The sequence below is a fragment of the Magallana gigas genome, chromosome 10 (genome assembly GCF_963853765.1).
Source record: "Magallana gigas chromosome 10, xbMagGiga1.1, whole genome shotgun sequence".
Classification (NCBI taxonomy): Eukaryota; Metazoa; Mollusca; class Bivalvia; order Ostreida; family Ostreidae; genus Magallana; species Magallana gigas.
Window position 1 is genome coordinate 26,997,884 of NC_088862.1, and position 17,785 is coordinate 27,015,668.

The window sequence follows — 17,785 nt, forward strand, 5'->3', positions numbered from 1 at the left end:
AAACAAATTCAAAATATAACTTATCTAAGAACTCTAATAAAGTATTGTGGTGTGATTTATTGAGAATTGAACATAAGGATACTGGGGGAAATGTTAGTTTTATCAATTATTCGCTAAAAGTTATGTGAACTTGCTTTTATTTCTCGGCCAGGCTTTCATTTGTCGTTGTTTACAATATAAAAATCCGACTAGAACAACACTACCCCGTATATATTGAACTTGAAATTTTATACGTATCGTTAGTTTAATCAATGCTTAAATTTAAAAGTGCTGCTAGAACCCCATGTTGTGTGTTGTTTTGATTCAATTTGCCGTTTTCCGTGCAAACTTTAAAAAGTTGGGAAGGTTTTATGAGAACCGAATGAATAACTTTTTAATAAGGAAAAACATAGGATTATAGCAGCGGTTTTGATTAAACTGAGATAATTTGTCTTCACTTGGTAATGTTTATTTTATTTAATAAGTTTTTGATCTTATTCAAAACAATTATTTAATTTCACGATTTTGAATATAACAGTCAAGATAAGACGCTAAATTGCTTAAATGCTTCTTTAACACCCCCGCGAAAGAGGGCGAGTCCAAATATTGCTTATATTTCAAGACAGTTATCACGTATCTATACTGCTATATTAAAATAATAGACTCGAATTTTTGGTCTTTAATACGGATAAATCGGAAAAGTACTGTCTTTTGTTTTAAATATTTTAAACATCATTGGTACTTGAAAATTAACAATTGGTTTTTATTTTTTTTTCTCTATTAAGCTTTGCTAATTAATAATCAACGAAAATGCCCCCCCCCAATCCTGGAAATCATCTGAATTTTTCTTTTATTTTACAATCTTGCTCGCGCGCAATACATTCATGCTAACTGGATCTTTAGATTACGTTTCCACAATATCGTATTTGCAGGAATAAACTCGGAAACGATAATACAAATACGTGTAATTTTCATTGGAAATTTGCTATATATTCTGTTCATACATGTATATATTTATGATTTCTTATGAGAGAAATTATAAAATAATTATACATATCAACCTAGTATTTAATTTTGTGTTTGTGATGGCAAAAAAATATTTTGATTCCATGCATAAAATTCGCATTATAGCTCTTAGGAGAGTGAAGAAAAGAAAAGTGAAGCGCAAAGAAAATACGTGTACGTTGGTGAAAAAATGTTGAATTCTTCCATTTTATGGATTAAATTTTTTAAAAAGTGGTCCTTGAGAAAACTAACATGTTAATGAATGCAATATCATGTACAATATATAACAAGTTAGCCTTACAAAATCTTCAGCTCATATGAGCAAACTTATCCTAATGCTTTATCAGCTTTTTAAAAAATATTTTACATTTTACGTAAAATTCTTTCTCCAATCTTGATCTTTTTAGTTTAATACACATTGCATTCAAAATAATAACAACATTTCATATATAATATAAAATATGTACAGATTCTTCAAAAACGCTTTTTGCTATCTTTGTATACATGTATTGTTAGTAAAATATGGCAAGCGACAATGCAACTTTACTACCAGACAAATTGAATTTGTTGCGACTTGGCTATAGAACTTTAAGAGCATGCGTAAATTAAGACTCATTTAAAATTCATATACATATGTAACAAAAATTCAAAGCCAATAACTAAAGGACACACAAGAACACATCAACACCTAAAACCTGGGCCGATCTGGCAAATATTTGTTGTATGGCTTCGCACTTTCCATCCTTCAATATAAATGACAACCTATAGCATTGGCGTCATAAAATGATGCATATTAGGTCCTTATCCATACAACTTTTTGAAGTTTACAGATGTATACACTCAACACTGTATGATACTTCAATTTCGTCACCAGGACTCACCCCGCCCCCTTCATATCATAGTAGTAAATAACATAAACATCGGCCTATTGATTGCCTTGGCTTGGCAATTTTAACCTGGTTAAATAGCTTACATACCGTACGGGCTACATACAAATTCTTCATACATAAGCATTTTCATAAACATTTACTATCTGCAAGATGTGACGATTAGGCTGCATAGAAAACATAATGCGAATGTGGACGTAAAATGTATTTTGACAAACAGAATAATCATATAAAACACTATGTAGGCGAACAAAAAGCAATACATTTACATGAAGTATATAATTATATCTAAACAAAACTGTGTGTTCAAGTTGTTTTGTATTTGAATTTCTTTTTCGATTCTGCCTCAGGTATTGTATGTAATTCCAGTTTCTTAAAATGACTAACACACAATGCTCTGTTGCAACCACTATTGAAATAAAACCACTATTGAAATAAATTATTTCAATAGTGGTTGGGAATGCATTTCATTAGAAAAATCACTTTGCAACCACTATTGAAATAAAACCACTATTGAAATAAATTATTTAATTTAAAATAAAAATAAAACTTTGCTATATCACACGGGTGATGCTTTATCAAATACTTCCGGTCCGAACTATTTTTGACACAACCCCTCGCTTCAACGCTTCAGTGACCTATTTTCGAAGATTTGCTAGTACTTTCAACATAACTATATCTACTACAAAAATTAATATAAAATTGATTTTTTCAAAGATTTAGATTACAAATATGAAGGAAAACACATAACTGGGTAGCACAGGCGTCGGATAAGGGGGGCTATTGTGAGTGGGGGAAGAGGGGGGGGGGGGTAGCTCCCCCCCCCCCACACACACCTTTTTTGGCAAAGTTATTCATAACTGTAACCACAAGACCCTTTTTTCTTGTTTGTCAAGATTTTTTATAAGTTTAGCCCACTTCCAACTTTCAATTTGCTTTCAATTACGTTAACTATCAAGGAGTTCATCCTGACGACGCGATGAAAACAGAGCGTTATGGTTGTGTTTATATACAAAAACTTACCGAAATAATGTTTCATAAGACTTTTATTCCACCACCAGTAAGCATCCTTGTTCACTTTTTTCAATTTCAAATCATAAGGCTAGCCTAGTGTTTGTTTTATAAAACATCAACAACTGTTCTCGTTCGAGTCAATTCAAACTAACGAGCATTCGCAACTTTGTGTATGTAAACAAACTTGATTATTCAAGTCTTATAAACGGAATTTCCATTTAATCAAGCGAATAAGCTCTAAGAAAAATTAATTAGAGCTCGAAAATTATTTTAAGGTTTATTTGAGTAAAACTTTACATTAAAACAGTTAGATTTATCTCAGGAATGACGTACTAAATTGTATTGCGCAAGGTCACAATAGCCGCATAACACAACGTTGCATCATCGTTTTTATCTTTGAAAAAAACCCAATTCGGGTCACATAAGGGACTGTCTCAAACGCTTCATAATATAAATCAAATTGTATCAGATAAATAGAACATCTATAATTGTGTGATTTTATATTTGATTTTTTCAAACTCGATTAATGAATATAAAATCACACAATATTGATGATATATATATATATATATATATATATATATATATATATATATATATATATATATATATATATATATAGTAACATTTATAAATGTGTTTATATTTAGTTTGTTTTTTAGTTTAGATAATAAAGTAGACAAAAAGAGCATTGTTGCTACCACTATTGAAATAAAACCACTATTGAAATAAATTATTTCAATAGTGGTTGAGAATGCATTTCATTAGAAAAATCACCCTGCAACCACTATTGAAATAAAACCACTATTGAAGTAAATAATTTCAATAGTGGTTGGGGACGTATTTCATTAGAAAAATGACTTTGCAACCACTATTGAAATACAACCACTATTGAAGTAATGATTTAATAGAGGTTGGGGATGTATTTCATGATAAGAACTACTTTACAGACACCATTAAATTTCATCTTCTATTAATTTTTTTTTAATTGTAGATGGGAATGAATTTCTTATAAATATAACTATGTCATCACTATTATGTAACACATTTGGAAAGAAAGAAGTTGTATTTCATTTTTGCAAACTATTTTGAAATGCAAGAAATCTAACGAGTAATATAAAATACACAATTATTGTACAATTTTCACTGCTGTGTAGAAGTAGATAACCAATTCTCGCAGATAAACATGCATATACATTTGTTTTTATTTAACAAACAATTCAAATACACAATTAAGTTACTAAAGACTTGCAAATTTTATGGTAATAGTAATCAAGACTATGATATAAATGTACTTATTTTAGGATTTTCACTGTTGTGCAATAATAACCAATCCTTGCTGATTAACATATAGAATTGTTTTCATGTTTTTTCTTTACCTTTCTCTCTCTATAGATATATCATGGTTTATGGAAATTGTAAACTATTTGTACTAGAAGACAACGTTGTAAATTGCCAGAACTTCTATTCAAAACCCCTGCATATTAAAGATAATTTATAGCTTATATATTATAGATTTATGTAAAATGAATATCACTATTAAGATAAATAATTTCAATAACGGTTGGGAATGTACTTCATTAAGACCAATATTGAATGAAATAGATTATTTCAAAAGTGGTTGGGTATGCGTTTTATTTTATCCACTATTGAAATAAATTATTTCAATAGTGGTTAGGTATGCATTTCATTACAACCACTATTGAAATAATTTATTTCAATTGTGGTTCAGAATGTGGTTCATTACAACCATTATTGAAATAAAATATTTTAATAGTGGTAGGATGTTATTTTAATGCCTATTATTCCGACTGTGCATAACACTTTCGGTTCCAGATGACAGGTGGTATTGGAAACATGACCATATAGAGGTAAATCAAAGAACATCATAATCAAAAAGGAATTCATCATCTCATAAGGCATACTTCTTTTCTTAAGAAACTCCGCTAGCAGAAAGGCAAGTGCTAAAAACAGACATAATAATAGACATAAAACTGAAATGCATAATCAACCCCTATTGAAATACTTTATTTCAATAGTGGTTGAAATGAAAGGTATCCCCAACCACTATTGAAATAAATTATTTCAATAGTGGTTGAAATGAATCGCATCCTTAACCACTATTGAAATACTATATTTCAACAGTGAAGTAACCCCCAACCCCTATTGAAATAATTTATATTAATAGTGATATTCATAATAATATTTATCAATAAATAATTACTCAATATACAGGGGGTTTGAATAGAAGTTCTGGTAATTTACAAGATGTTCACAATTGTGCAAATAATATACAATATCATAGGACATGATATGTTTGTAGAAAGAGAAATATAAAGAAAAAAATATAAAATTTCTATGAAAAATTAATTAAAAAAAATTATTCTAAGCTACGATTAAAAAATAATTTTAATTGTAATTGTACTTCAACAGTATCTGTAAATTGATTTTCAAAATGGAATACATCCCGGAATAGTGGTTTTATTTCAATAGTGGTTGCAAAGTGATTTTTCTAATGAAATGCATTCCCAACCACTATTGAAATAATTTATTTCAATAGTGGTTTTATTTCAATAGTGGTTGCAACATATGTTTATATATATATATATATATATATATATATATATATATATATATATATATATATATACATGATCCGCTTTAAAGAGGTTTCAAAATATCATGGTACATCACTTTCATAATTACATTAAGCAAAAGCTTAGTCTGTTTAAGATCAACTCTATGTAAGAATCAATGATTTATATAAGGGTCTGGCCACGCATAGTCACCAATTTTCCTTATATTTCATACATGGACACACCTAGGTGTAAAACGCAAAAAAACACTAAAAGTTGGTTGCTGGGGTAAACCGTTGCCATGGTAATCGAGGCTAAAGATGGGGAAATAGCAGAACTTGCCTACTTTGAAGCCATATTAGAAGGTTTTGCCCACTAATGTAAACTATCAAAGACATAAAACAGCCTTTGTCCTATTTTCAATTATTTAATCATATTAGAAAATTGATGGAGAAACCAACACTATTAAAATGTTACCATGGAAACCGTTACAAATTTTTGAAATCAGTTTTCTGCGGTTTTTTAATAAGCCCAAATGGGAAACTGTTAAATTTTTACATCCATGTCAATGTCCATGCAATATATACTTTATCTTGAAAATTAACAGGCCAAAAATTAAGAAAAACTGAGAAATTGAAGATTATTTTGATATGCTTCCATTCCTGATTTTAGAATTTATTTGCAATTGTTTTAGTTGGAACTTGTAGAAATTTATCTAAATTTTCATTATACACCACAAAAATCTTTGCTATGCAACAGAGAGGTGTTGTTGCTATGGAAAATGAAGTTGCTTAAAAAATTACACAGAAATTCTTACTTTTTGAAAAGTCCATAGCAACGTCATTTATTTTTTTTAAAATTTCAGATTTTTTTCAAGTGTCATTAAAATTAAGGACTTTATTTTTTCTCACCATTTGATTTAATATATTAATTCATTATAAGTGAATAATATCCATTTAAAGATGCCTAAAAATATTATGATTTTCCTTAGTTTAAAGCTTGTTACCATAGCAACGGTTATCAATTATCATATTTAAATTTTTTATTGCACAATCATAATAGTGTTTACCAAAAAATCCAAGATTTGCACTTTTTATTCAAATTAGATGAAGAAAACAGATTTTAGAATTTCTGTTTAGTAACCATGTAACGCTCTAAAAATAAGCATTTCTCCATGAATTTTTTTCTTTCTTTTGAAAAATGACAACTATTTTTAATAATATTTTCTACCCTGGAAACCCCAGGTTCTGCACATTACTCACAATATGTTCTCAAATAAGCATTAAAATGCCATTTTCCATCTTTACCCTCGGTTACCATGGCAACGGGGCCACATAGAAACAAACAAATGGTGTAAGGCTTTTTTACTCACCAAAGTCTATTAAATTGTCAAGTATGAAGAAAATCTGTGACTATGCGTGGCCACCGAATTTTGATTCTTACATAGAATTGATCTTAAATGTCTAATTTGAGAAAAACAAGATGACAGCACCAACTACCTGAGTAGCACTAAGTTGGTGACTATCAGTTCGTAGGTTAGTTCTTGTATCCATTTCTCGTGAGGGGAAAGAGGATGTGGTACACAATTTGGAAAAATGAACAAATTGAGAGCGTTTTAGAGATTTTCCTTATTAAGCTCATTGAAACGAATTCGACTGGGTAGGGGTGTAGTGGGGGATTATGCTATACATTTGTCATTGGGGTCGACGTCCGGACAGTGTTAAAGTTTTGGAGCAGGTGTCCTATGATGGTCATATCTAAGTCTTTACTGGTCCTATTCTAACCAAACTTGCTTGGATAGTGCATCTTAACATTCTTATGTACATGTACCTGACAACCGTGGTTGCTTAATCTGAGCCTTAGCTGGATTATGAGGAGGTTATGGTTGAATGAAGGAAGTCCGCGTTGTGTGTTTTTTTTTTTAAAGCAAACGCCCTTTGATGACCATATCGAAGTTATTACTAGACATATATTAACGAAACTTACATTCATGGCGCATCTTTAATATTCTTAACATCTTAACATACTTAGTCTTATGCAATTGACACGCTTGGTTGTGAATCTGAGCCAGAAGTATCAGATGCTAGACTATGTTACGGTAGGTTGACAAAGTAATATATCTGGGTGAATACAGTACCGACCAGACACAACCTCACACCAAAGTAGAATCCAAAAACTGACCCTCGGTCTGCGTTATGGGGAGTTCAATAAATGCATAAAAACGATGGAAAAATTGATGATGGGACGAATAACGAGGAAAGTTTAATATTTCACAAAAACAAGATATCATACAGTATTTCTCGTCAAATCTCATCGCTGGTTGCATTTTTTCCACGTTTTAGCAATCCTCATCTGCGTTTTACTAAAGAACTTTCGACTTTCGACGAAAAGAGTGAATGCTAATCAATTATGAATTAGAAATTAATCAATGATTTTCCTCAATGACCAAACAATATACTTGCAGATATCATATTAGTTGTAATTAAAAAGTTTTATTTAAATGGTTGTTATTCAAAATTTAAAGATTATTCAGAGAGACAGAAAGTATTTACATGTTCGACTTTTTCGAAAGTTATTTTGTAAATGCAGCCCAGAAATCCAAGTAATCATTGACTTAATTTTGCAATCGCGCTTATTTAGAACAAAAATACAAAGCATGCATATAAATGTTTATTTTGCCATATGCATTAGTTCTATTATTTGTTCAGCAACATCCAGATCTCAAAAACTGCAAGATGTGGAATATATCGACGCATGGTTTTATTGTCATTGCAACTCTTGAGATGCTCTCTTGGTGTCACATGTTCTCGATTTCACCAATGGATTTTTTTCGTACCTTTCTGCAAGATTCAATTCACGTATTCTTTCGTTAAACAGATTAACATAATGCTCATCTGCAGTTACTTCGAAGTATGAGGTTTTAACTCCCTCTGGTCGAACAAGTTGCAAAATGGCGTCTACATTGCAGTATTTCATTACAAGCCCAGGGTCCTTCTCAAACAAGAGTTTGAAGGCGCAGATATAGATAAATTGGTGCCAGAAATGATATTGTGCATTGCTTGGAGAAGCATTCGTCATTGCATTAGAGTTCCGCACCATAAAATATCCTTGCATTTCCTTTTCATTGAAAGATGATTTATCAATTTGGAAACCAAGTTTTTTAACCAATTCTGTGTCAAATGGCTCATCACGTGTAAAATGTCCTTTTAAGCAAATGTAAACGATCCATGCGTAGACGTGTCGTTTTCTTTCGTCGTTTTCTAGAGAATTGAAATGATATCTCATCGCCGTAGAAATATCCCATTCGCCTTCATAATTATGCATCAGGTCGTGATACTTTTGAATAAGTTTAAGTTTAAGAGGCATACCGACAGCGTTATCTTTTCCTGTTTGAATCATGTCGCATGTCAGTCTTCGGAATGCACAAGGGCTCGATTGACATTTGTTTGAAATATTTTTATAAAAATATTTTGCGTATTCGGCATCTTCATCGTTGTTCGCGCTATCCAGATTAATTTCGTGTAGAAACAAATGCGTTTTATAATCGTCTACTATTAGTTCTCCATGATACTTCATAAACAGATCTGACCTCATCCCAATTATCAATTTAACTTTGTTCGTCTCGCTTAGTATTCGTGACAAAGATTGACAAGCCGTTTTTGCTTTTTCTAAAGAACATAGATCATCATTCCATATTCCGAACCACCCGTTTACAAACATTATTGTTTTTTCATTGACAGTGTCCGGTATTTCTGTGTATCGACAATCCAAGGTACCCCAATTCTTCAACTTTTTGAATTTTTTAGAAATACGCCGTGATGTACTAGATACGGCGTTGCCAAGTTTTCCCAGTACAACTAAAGATTTAACGTCTGATCTCAATAGTAACGAAGTTCCGTTGAAGACCCTTTCTTTCACAATTCCTTTTGATCTTCCAACTAATATTAAAATAAATAAATAAATCAATTAGTTGTTGTTTTATGATCGTCTACGTTAAAAAAGCAAACACAAGAAAATATCAACGATTTCAAAATTATGTTGAATTAACTATGTTTCTACAATTAAAAAACACGTACAAAACTAATAAGTTATTTACTTATACGGTTTGTTGTTTGTTTTGTTGTTGTTGTTGTTGGTTTTTTTTGGTGGGGGGGGGGGGGGGGGGTTGAAATGGAAGCAAGGGGCCTTTGGGCCACATTGCTCACCTGAACAACAGTTCCTTGTTTCATTCTATTTCAGTTTTTTTTTTTTACATTTTCCCTACATATTTCATTGCTAAACTATGAACCCATTAGAACCCAAGTATTAGTCTGGGGGTCAGGATTTTAACAATTTAGAATCTACACTACTAGTATCTTTAAATGCTTGCATAGTAACCTCATAAATTGTAATATTGTAGTATTCTAGAAGAAGATCATTAACTTTTTTCCTATTGATTTCTGTGTTTATGCATAAAACCCTCCTTGAGCCCCAGTATTGGTATGGGGGTCACAGGTTTTTTTTTTGACAATTTAGAATCTTCACTATTTTAGAATGCTTCTATAGTAATCTCATAAATCGTAGCATTGAAGTTCTTGTTGAGAAGATCTTCTTTTAAGTAAACCTTTTCCCTATATATTTCTATGTTAAACTAAGAACCCCTCTTGGGCCCCAGTATTAGTCTGGGGATCTTGATTTTTACAATTTAGAATCTACACAATTTTACAATGCTTGCATAATACTCTCACAAATTGTAGTATTGTAGTTTTCTAGAAAAAGATTTTTAGACATGTTCTATATATGGTTCTTTGTTAAACCATAAATCCCTCCTGGGGCCCCGGTGTTGGTCCGGGGATCATGATCTTAAATTAAAAATTTAAAATCTTTACTATACATACAAGCTTTGGTGTAAATATTAGCATTACTGGTTTTTAAAGACACACGCCCTGTTTTTACAGTTTTGCAATTATCTCCCTTCATTTTAACAATTTAGAATACCCTTCTCATAAGAATGCTTTGTAACAAGTTTGATTTACTTTGGTCCTATGGTTCTAGAGAAGAAGTCAAAAATAAGAACAGTTTACAGACAGACAGAAAGACGGAGAGACAGACAACCGGACGACGGACATCAGGTGATCGGAAATTGTTACTTGAACCTTCGGTTTAGATGAGCTAAAAACTATTCGATTGAAAAAAGATACAAGAGAGCTTTTAAGTTGATATTTTTTTCAAAATATAGAGCTCTCTTGATCTTTCAATTTTGAATTCAAATTTAAAACCCATTCACTGAAATATCAGTTTGTCATAGGATTATTATATCGATGGCACTTTTTCGGTTACTCTCCATTAAAAATACCCCTAAGTACACGTGAAAGGAATTTTGGACACCGATGGTAGAACATTTGAACTAGACGAAGCCTTTCATTTTTAAGCATTTTATTACATATTTCAGTCTTTTCATAATCATTACTTTTAGCAAGCGTCTAAAAAGTACTAGTATTTGTTTTTATAAATTCATGCATTATGCATGCTCTATAAACTAACTGCAGGAGTGTTGCATTTTTCTAATATCACGACTTGATGCAAGTCTTATAATTCACCGCTCGAATTAAGATATATCCGTTGTTAAACTTGCATCCCATTAATGGAGCTTGTTTCAGCAATATATCTTCAAACTCACCTTAACAGACTCAAAGCACCCTCTCACTTAAAATATATCCATTGAATAATAATCATTTTTGGGTAAGGATTAACCATGTCTGCCGCCCCTAACTATGATTACAAATGCATATATTCGAATGCTTAAAAATTAAGAGAATATTCGTTTTTTTAGTAATTTGAATTTCTTTGATTGAAGAGTTTTCTGTGGTAGCGATTTTAGTGGATCGATTAATTTTTTATACTTTAATGGGTACCAAAATATTCGTGGAACTACTTATATAATGATGAGATAAATACTAAGTGTATTTTTCTAATTCGTTGTGGATGTAAATTCGTGGATGAGTGGATCCCTGAAATCCATGAAAATGTAAACCAACTAATTCCAATGAATCTGTTAATGTCGGTCTACATATGCTATCTAGAGCTAGATTCAAAGTGAGGTGATGTACCATTAAAACACCAATCAACAACACCACTTTCAATATATTTCCAAGAAAAAAAAACTACAGGCACCTGTTATATATGTTAAAAAGATTTTTTTTCATTTTGTCTAGCCAGTATAGAGGGTATCAAGAACACAGATAAATTACAATAAGATAAATACAATTTCTCATAATTTGTTGTAGACGTAAATTCGTGGACCTACGAAATTCATGAAAAAATGAGCCTATACGAATTCTAACAATTCTACAGTATATATCTATACGTCAATGTCAGTCTACATATTCCGTCTAGAACTAGATTCAAAGTGTAGTGACGTACAATTAGAACTCTCAAAGATCTGACAAATCAACACATGTTTCGTCATAATAATCAACAAGTCGACTTGTCAAATAATTCTTCATTTGTTGACACTTCTGTTGACTTTTCAGGATTTCCCCCCCCCCCCCCCCCCCCCGGTTTTCGATGTCAACTTGTCAAATATTAATGTTATCTGGTTAGATATTTATGATTTATGTCAACTTGTCGGCTATTATGATAGCAGAAAAAGACAAGTTTTGTAAACAACAGTTTGAGTTTTAAGTGTCATGCATATATAAATGATGATACTTTTCGGACAAGTTGACAGAAATCTGACAAGCCGATACAAATTGTATGCCATCATACAAACCCAACAATCTTTTTTTTATTAATTACCTTTGAAAAGCATATGTTGTCCTCTATCATCTTGGAGATTTAGACCTAGAAAAAAATTATCAGTTTTTATCACTTAAAAAATGTCAGAGTCAAGGAAAAATTTAATAATTACATATACGTGTAAATTAAAAGACATGTATAAATGACTTTTTAAATAGTCATTTAAGCATCTTCCCTAATAAAGGTTTTATCATTAAATGCATTCACACAAACGTTGAACTAAGGAACGTGAAAAAAACCCAGACGAAAACTCACTTGAGCGTTTCTTCCATAAAATTATCAAACCAAATACAACTGCGATTGTGCACAAAATGGTGAAGACAATAGCGAAAACTTCCCAATCATCGAAACCTTTAGCTCTCCTAAGTTCTTCATTTCTAAACAATAAATATTGTATGCACAAATTTACCTTCAGAAGAGCAATTTCGTTAAACCTATTTTAATTTACAAAAAGGTCAAGACATAACAGACAATTTCCTTGTACGTACTCTTGTTCATACGTGCTAGCGCTATTGTTACCCAAACAGTACACATCTGAAAGGAAAAAATGCAATATTAAACTTGATTAATAAGAAGGCTGGCTATAGATGGTTGTTGTTATTTTTAGACTATACTAACTTTCCAGTTTGAAGTTTTGAAGCTTTATTTATTTTTGTAGATTTCAACATATGCAACGACCAGGGATGGGGTCAATTACAATACAAAGTAATTAATTAAATTACAATTACTTGCTTGAATCCTTCAATTAATATACCATTACCATTACAAGAATTTTCAAATGTAATAAATTAAATTACAATTACTTCACAGATGTAATTAAATAAATTACAAATTACATTTTCATCAAATTTACTAAAACCATGTTGTACCGGTAGCTACAACATATAAACATTGAAGGAGGATTGTCTATAATGTGAATAAAATCTTGTCATAATCAAAATACTTTCACTCTTTTTAGAATTTGCTAACTACTCTGATAGGTAACAATTTTTGGAAATAAAAATAAATAAATGGGGTTTTAATGTTTATTTCAAAACGCAGGTAGTCACATTATGGAGGTGCCCCATACATGTACCACCTTGATATTCAATAAACATTTAAAAGTAATATCCCCTAACCTACACCCATCATGTCAACTAAAGTATTTCTTTATAAATACAATGCCAAAAATACAGGTTAATATCAGAGGGCAGACTAAAATAGTTATCAAAACACAATTCACGTTTTATACCTAATTATCAAATGTTTGCATAAGAGAACACACCCTGTGGACATGTTTGGCATCTCAAACATAAAACCCATTTGAAGCCATACATTTTAGCTCTATGTATTTAAGGCTATCAATTACAAAGCAAAACTTGATAGTTTATATAATTTAGATAACACTGATTTTGATTGTAAATTAAACAGTTATTTTTGTCGGACTAATTCATTGATAATTGGCACACTAATTATTCCAATAAGAATGAAAATAAGTTTTTAAAAAGAAAATAGATCAAACAAATCATCAAATACATGTGCTTAATTAAATTTGGAAAAACTTATCATTAATTATTGACTCACTGACAAAAATCATTTTGAAAAATATTTAGTATAATGAGTATGATAATAGTTCAATGATTTTTACTACTCTTCCTAACTTGACCCTGTACCATCGATAGTGTGGAGAACGATGGGTAGTGAACACTTTCATATTTATATGTACATCAGTGTGTAATTGAAAGTAATGAAAAAGTAATTGGAATTACATGCTTTTTTTGAAAGTAATACATAAATTACCATTACATGTAATTGAAAATTTGGCCAATTACACATTACTTACAATTACATCAAAATTTGTGATTAATTACACTCAATTACCAAATTATCATTACCTCATCCCTGGCAATGACAGGTTTAGTGTTTTAGAGCGTTATTTCAGGATTCACTATTTATTCACTTTCCCTTTATACTTTGAATGAACTTTGGAATGTTCTCAATACTATAAGAGCAAGAGATTGAATGATTAAAGAAAATAGTTAAACAGTTAAATTAGTTTTAAACTAAGTATCAATTTATCATGTGTAGATTGTAAAGTATTATGTGTATAAAATTTTATAAGAGAGATTGTGTGCAAATTAAATAGAGCTAAAAGTAAAATTAAATTATAAATTACATGTACACCGAAATATCATTTTTCCACGATTAGAAATAGCACACTTCACCAAAACTTGACCATCGCAATTAAGGGAGGTTGGATGGATATTGACTTCTTGTTGGAAAAATGCATTACTTTTAAACTTTTCTTGATCCTTTTTACAAAAAGAAAAAACAAATGTTTCCTCAGACTTCGCTTAAGTCCTTCTTACTGACTTAAGTCAACATCTTAGCATGCTTTATGTTCCGAGCCCAGGTCTGATTGCTTAGTTTGTTCACCACCAAGCCTCCTTCAATCACATATTTCAAATTTACAAAAATATCTTACATTCGTAGACCTCGTTCGACAAGTAGGTTCTGTTTGGACATGTGGATTCCGAAGTGTTACAGGCTTTCCAAGCGATATAGCCATCGCTTCTGAATATTGGACAAAACCCTGAAGACCATCACATAAATTGCAATAAGGTTTAATAACAATAAGCTACACTTGCTCAAGTCTCTATCGTGTTGTTTTAACGTTTTTATATATTTTGAAAATTTTACTGTCATTTTAAATTATAATTCCTGCTCTCTACCACTTTAAAGTATTAATTTTTTAAGGTGGTATAGAACACTTCTACTTTGTGACGTACTTCTTGCCGAAATAAGCAATGAAAGCATGTATCTTTTTTAATTCCCAAACCTGTTACATAAGAGCGTAGGGTTTACTATGAATCTGTTAGTCGTCTATTCGAATCCCAACGGGGCTAATACAATTGTTTAGCTTTCTAAAAATATTAAAATATAATTTTTAATCGAATATTATTGTATTTTATTCTTTAATATATGTAATATAATTCAGCGACGAATTGTTTTAGACATATATTAAATTGAGTGTCATCAAGCAACGTTTTAATCTGAAGCCATAGCCGAACAAATTGAGAAACGCGATGTTTCATTGGACGATCCATTTTTAGTCCAATGTAGAGAAAATCAAAAGTTAAATTGACCTGCTAGGTCACGTGCAGGTGATTATAACTTTCTGTTTTTTCGAGATAGTTGGATACGAGCCAATCAGACAGCTAGGGGTAGCTACCCTCCAACTCGGTGAATATTGTACTTCTTGGGTAGCTAAATCATCTTATTGACCTCAAAAACAGCAATAATTGTAAATAATATACTGTAGTAAATCATCAATATTTCTTAAAGATTTCGTTTTCAATATTATTGAAACTATTACTCTATCAAATCTACAAAAATTGACGCCCACAATTATTGATGAAACCACAGTATTAGATATGAAATATGATTGGTATGGATGGACTACCTTAAATAACAAAACATACATGTATTTGTGGCTTTCAAAACCACTTAAAAATTCTTACTAAATCATAGGCAGATTATTATAACAGATGGGAGCGGACTATACCTTCTTTAATCCGAGTTTTCTCCACACATCTCTCCCACTTCCTGCCTTCGCTGTCAGCCAGGCAATGGTAAACACTCTGTCCTCCACAGTCTGCTTTTTTTGCTTCTGCGCGTGCCTCCCATGTCTCCTTGGTAACAGGACAGGCGTCCACGTTTCCCGAGGCTTTTTGTGTCATGATCTGTCATTTTATTGAGTACTTATACATGTAGTTAAAGTACCAGAAGCTTTCATAAATTCATTCATAAACTCATAACCAAAACCCATCGTCGCTTAATTACCACGGCAATATGTACAAATATTTACATTTACCAGAGTCTTTGTCTCTGATAACAATACAAAACTGAGCTAAACATAGTTCCGCACTCAATGAACCTAATTTATCAACTAAGAAACTATGTTTAGCTCATTTTTGTGAGTATGGCGTGGCATATAACACTACGAATCTATTTTGTAATGTTTAATCCGACACATTACACAAATAACTATTTCAATATTTAATCGTACAATTTCTGAAATTAAAATAAATATAAGTAAAATTATTGAGTATTATGAGGTGATCAAATACGGTTGCATGGGCGTGATCAAAACTGTCATAAAGCCATTCGGGCTTTATTGAATTTGATCATAATACAATAATAAATGAATAATTACTTTTTCCTTAAGGTAGCTCACTACACCTTGAAATATTTTCTCAAATCAGCAGAAAATTACTTGATTATAATAGATATCATAATAAATAAGAAGTATTTAAGTCAAATAGGCAAAAAATGTGCAATTTTGGATGAAAAATTGCATTTTCGAAAATTTAATTCAGTGAACAAAAGTTTCAGGAGGATTCGAACTCATGATCTGCGGTTCAGAAGACCAAATACTTTAACCACTGAGCTACGACGATATACAACCGAATCGAACGATGTACACAGTTTAACAAAACATTTAAATCGCCATCTTGTGACGTAGTGTCTTAAAAAGTATAAGTCTGGGTGTAGTGAGGTACCTTAAATACTTTCTCTGCCATCTACGAGAAAGGTATGCGAACTTTAAACCGTGGCTTGAGACGATGAACGAAACCGAAAGTGGAATTGTTTTTGTTTTCTGTCTTCTTCTTTTTTTGACAAATCAACATAAATTGCGTAATTTTGATAATGGTTCTGCTTTAAAAAAATACACTTTTTAATTAAAAGCATTTTGTGTTTACCTTTAAAAAAAGTTTAATAAAGTTATTGAAAAATTTAGCTGTACGATAAAAATCTACAAGTTGTAAAACTAAAACGCAGTTAAATCAAGTCGCAGAAATATGCGCCGAAAACTTAACACAGAATAGCTAAAATAACTTTGGCACAAATAAAACATATTGATAAGAAGATACATATACTTACAAACGTAGTGCTTATTCACAGTTTTTTTTTCAATTTTGCTAGATAAAATGAAAATGCATTCCATTGAAAACCCAGCACAATAAAACAACCGGAATTACATCAGTAATAAGTGGACAACTTGTGTTCTCATCGCTAACACTTAACCTTTGCACAGTATATTAAAATCTCGCCTTATAAGTAAGTAAGTAATTTATTTATTTATAGTGACATGTGTATACATTTCCAAGTGTAATATTAACAACAGTCAGCATAGATTAAACACCCGGCCCTATATGCCACTTTGAACACATAATGCATGAATCAAGCGGTAAACAAAGATATGATTGAAAATATACATGTATGAGTATAAAAATTTCTTCAGAACCTTGAGTTTGCATAGTTTATATAATACAGTATATGTTTATTTCCTGAAAGATTGTCTACGTGTAGAAGAATGATATATTAAGTATTTGGCAACCTGTCGAGGATAATTTGGAATAAGAACAATTAGTGCATCTATATCCATCTTCGCTAGCCAAGGGTTTTGGGTTTATGGGGAGCAAAGTGGACCGAAACCCCTTGGCTAGCAAAGATGGTCTGTATCTGACAAATCTAGTAATTGATTAAACCCAGTATGTTTTGAAA

The 17,785-nt window shown here is 31.3% G+C and overlaps 1 protein-coding gene across 2 annotated transcripts; it reads right to left on the reverse strand.

Moving 5' to 3' along the window:
- Window positions 1-8,113: 8,113 nt before the first annotated feature.
- LOC105321642 (uncharacterized) lies at window positions 8,114-17,421 on the reverse strand. 2 transcript variants are annotated; one of them, XM_066073882.1, is made up of 7 exons: window positions 17,162-17,421; window positions 15,783-15,960; window positions 14,703-14,810; window positions 12,727-12,772; window positions 12,494-12,615; window positions 12,239-12,283; window positions 8,116-9,399 (listed from the first exon to the last, which is right to left on the reverse strand). In XM_066073882.1, the coding sequence occupies exons 2-7, from the start codon at window positions 15,955-15,957 to the stop codon at window positions 8,228-8,230; spliced, it is 1,668 nt and encodes a 555-aa protein (XP_065929954.1). In that variant the 5' UTR covers window positions 15,958-15,960; window positions 17,162-17,421; the 3' UTR covers window positions 8,116-8,227. The 2 variants fall into 2 exon arrangements, with proteins under 2 accessions (XP_065929955.1, XP_065929954.1); XM_066073883.1 differs by lacking the exon at window positions 14,703-14,810 and having other exon boundaries at window positions 8,114-9,399.
- Window positions 17,422-17,785: the final 364 nt, after the last annotated feature.